Source organism: Piliocolobus tephrosceles, chromosome 20 (assembly GCF_002776525.5).
Source record: "Piliocolobus tephrosceles isolate RC106 chromosome 20, ASM277652v3, whole genome shotgun sequence".
Classification (NCBI taxonomy): Eukaryota; Metazoa; Chordata; class Mammalia; order Primates; family Cercopithecidae; genus Piliocolobus; species Piliocolobus tephrosceles.
The window spans coordinates 28,978,718-28,980,753 of NC_045453.1; the positions used below are offsets into that span (position 1 = coordinate 28,978,718).

The 2,036-nt window shown below is 51.6% G+C and overlaps 1 protein-coding gene across 1 annotated transcript; it reads left to right on the top strand.

Moving 5' to 3' along the window:
• The first annotated feature begins 376 nt into the window (after positions 1–376).
• Positions 377–1,447, top strand: MC3R (melanocortin 3 receptor). The gene has a single exon (XM_023189566.2). The coding sequence runs from the start codon at positions 471–473 to the stop codon at positions 1,440–1,442; it is 972 nt and encodes a 323-aa protein (XP_023045334.1). The 5' UTR covers positions 377–470; the 3' UTR covers positions 1,443–1,447.
• Positions 1,448–2,036: the final 589 nt, after the last annotated feature.

The window sequence follows — 2,036 nt, forward strand, 5'->3', positions numbered from 1 at the left end:
TCTTGCCATGAAAAGAGCTGTAACTGTAGCAACCGGTGGCAGGTTTTCTGTTCCCAGGTGGGGAAATGAGGAGAGACAAACAGAGGGGTGAGAGGGAAACAGAAGGAAGACTTGCTGGTAAGAGACCCTGTGATGTATTTTTTTCTATGTAAACAAGGCCAAAACTGCTCCTCCTGGAACAGCAAAGTTCTCCGCATGTCTCCAAGCTACGAACTTGCATGCTAGCTACTAACTAGCTACTCTCCCTCTCTCTCTCTTCCCCCTTCTCTCTGTGTGTATGTCTCTCTCTCTGTCTCTTCCTCCACCCTCTCTATCTCTCTCTCTACCTTCGACATCCTTTTATTCTAGGGGAGAACAAACTCTAAGTTCAGACTGAATGAGCATCCAAAAGAAGTATCTGGAGGGAGATTTTGTCTTCCCTCCTACGGACCCTGCTGGACCCCCAGCTCAGATCAGCCCTTCTGTCAGCAATGAATGCTTCGTGCTGCCTGCCCTCTGTTCAGCCAACGCTACCTAATGGCTCGGAGCACCTCCAAGCTCCTTTCTTCAGCAACCAGAGCAGCAGCCCGTTCTGTGAGCAGGTCTTCATCAAGCCCGAGGTTTTCCTGGCCCTGGGCATCGTCAGTCTGCTGGAAAACATCCTGGTTATCCTGGCCGTGGTCAGGAACAGCAGCCTGCACTCCCCAATGTACTTCTTTTTCTGCAGCCTGGCGGTGGCCGACATGCTGGTGAGCGTGTCCAATGCCCTGGAGACCATCATGATCGCCATCGTCCACAGCAACTACCTGACCTTGGAGGACCAGTTTATCCAGCACATGGACAACATCTTCGACTCCATGACCTGCATCTCCCTGGTGGCCTCCATCTGCAACCTCCTGGCCATCGCCGTCGACAGGTACGTCACCATCTTTTACGCGCTCCGCTACCACAGCATCATGACCGTGAGGAAGGCCCTCACCTTGATCGCGGCCATCTGGGTCGGCTGCGGCATCTGTGGCGTGGTGTTCATTGTCTACTCGGAGAGCAAGATGGTCATCGTGTGCCTCATCACCATATTCTTCGCCATGATGCTCCTCATGGGCACCCTCTACGTGCACATGTTCCTCTTTGCGCGGCTGCATGTCAAGCGCATAGCAGCACTGCCACCTGCCGACGGGGTGGCCCCACAGCAACACTCATGCATGAAGGGGGCAGTCACCATCACCATCCTCCTGGGGGTGTTCATCTTCTGCTGGGCCCCCTTCTTCCTCCACCTGGTCCTCATCATCACCTGCCCCACCAACCCCTACTGCATCTGCTACACTGCCCACTTCAACACCTACCTGGTCCTCATCATGTGCAACTCCGTCATCGACCCGCTCATCTACGCCTTCCGGAGCCTGGAACTGCGCAACACCTTTAAGGAGATTCTCTGTGGTTGCAACAGCAGGAACTCGGGATAGGATGCAGGGCCATGGAAATGATCATCAGTCGGGTCACTTTTGACCCTCCATCCACCCAAGATGTTTAGAAAGAAAAAAAATACTTAGAAGATACAAAAATGTGTTAACAGCCATGATTGTACTTGTCGTTTAAGTTTACAACGCCTTTTAAAGGGGGGAAATGGTGAATAACAGACTCTCTGAAAGGATTCCAAGATGGGGAAGTCACAAACTCTGATCTCCCAAATAGTCACTGGGAGAAATCAGCGAAGGCTTCTCTGCGTGCTCTCTGCACTCATTTCCAAACACCCAGAGTGTGTGACACCTGTCTGATCGTCTGCTCCACACCCACGTCTTCATGCTCCAGGCCAGACCAGACTGAAGGATTCTCATGAACAATAAGGGTGGTTGAGATCTCTTGCAAGCAAACCTGTTACAGCTACGACCTCCTGCTGCCAGCTGCACGGATAGATAGCTTTGCACTTTTAACTCCATAGGAGACTGAGTTCTACTCTATCATTGTATTTGCAGTTAGACAATTGTCTCTTTGTGAAAGAAGCAATGCTATGCTGTTTTCCCCTTTTCTTACCCCCATATCCCTTCAGTTGTCCCCTC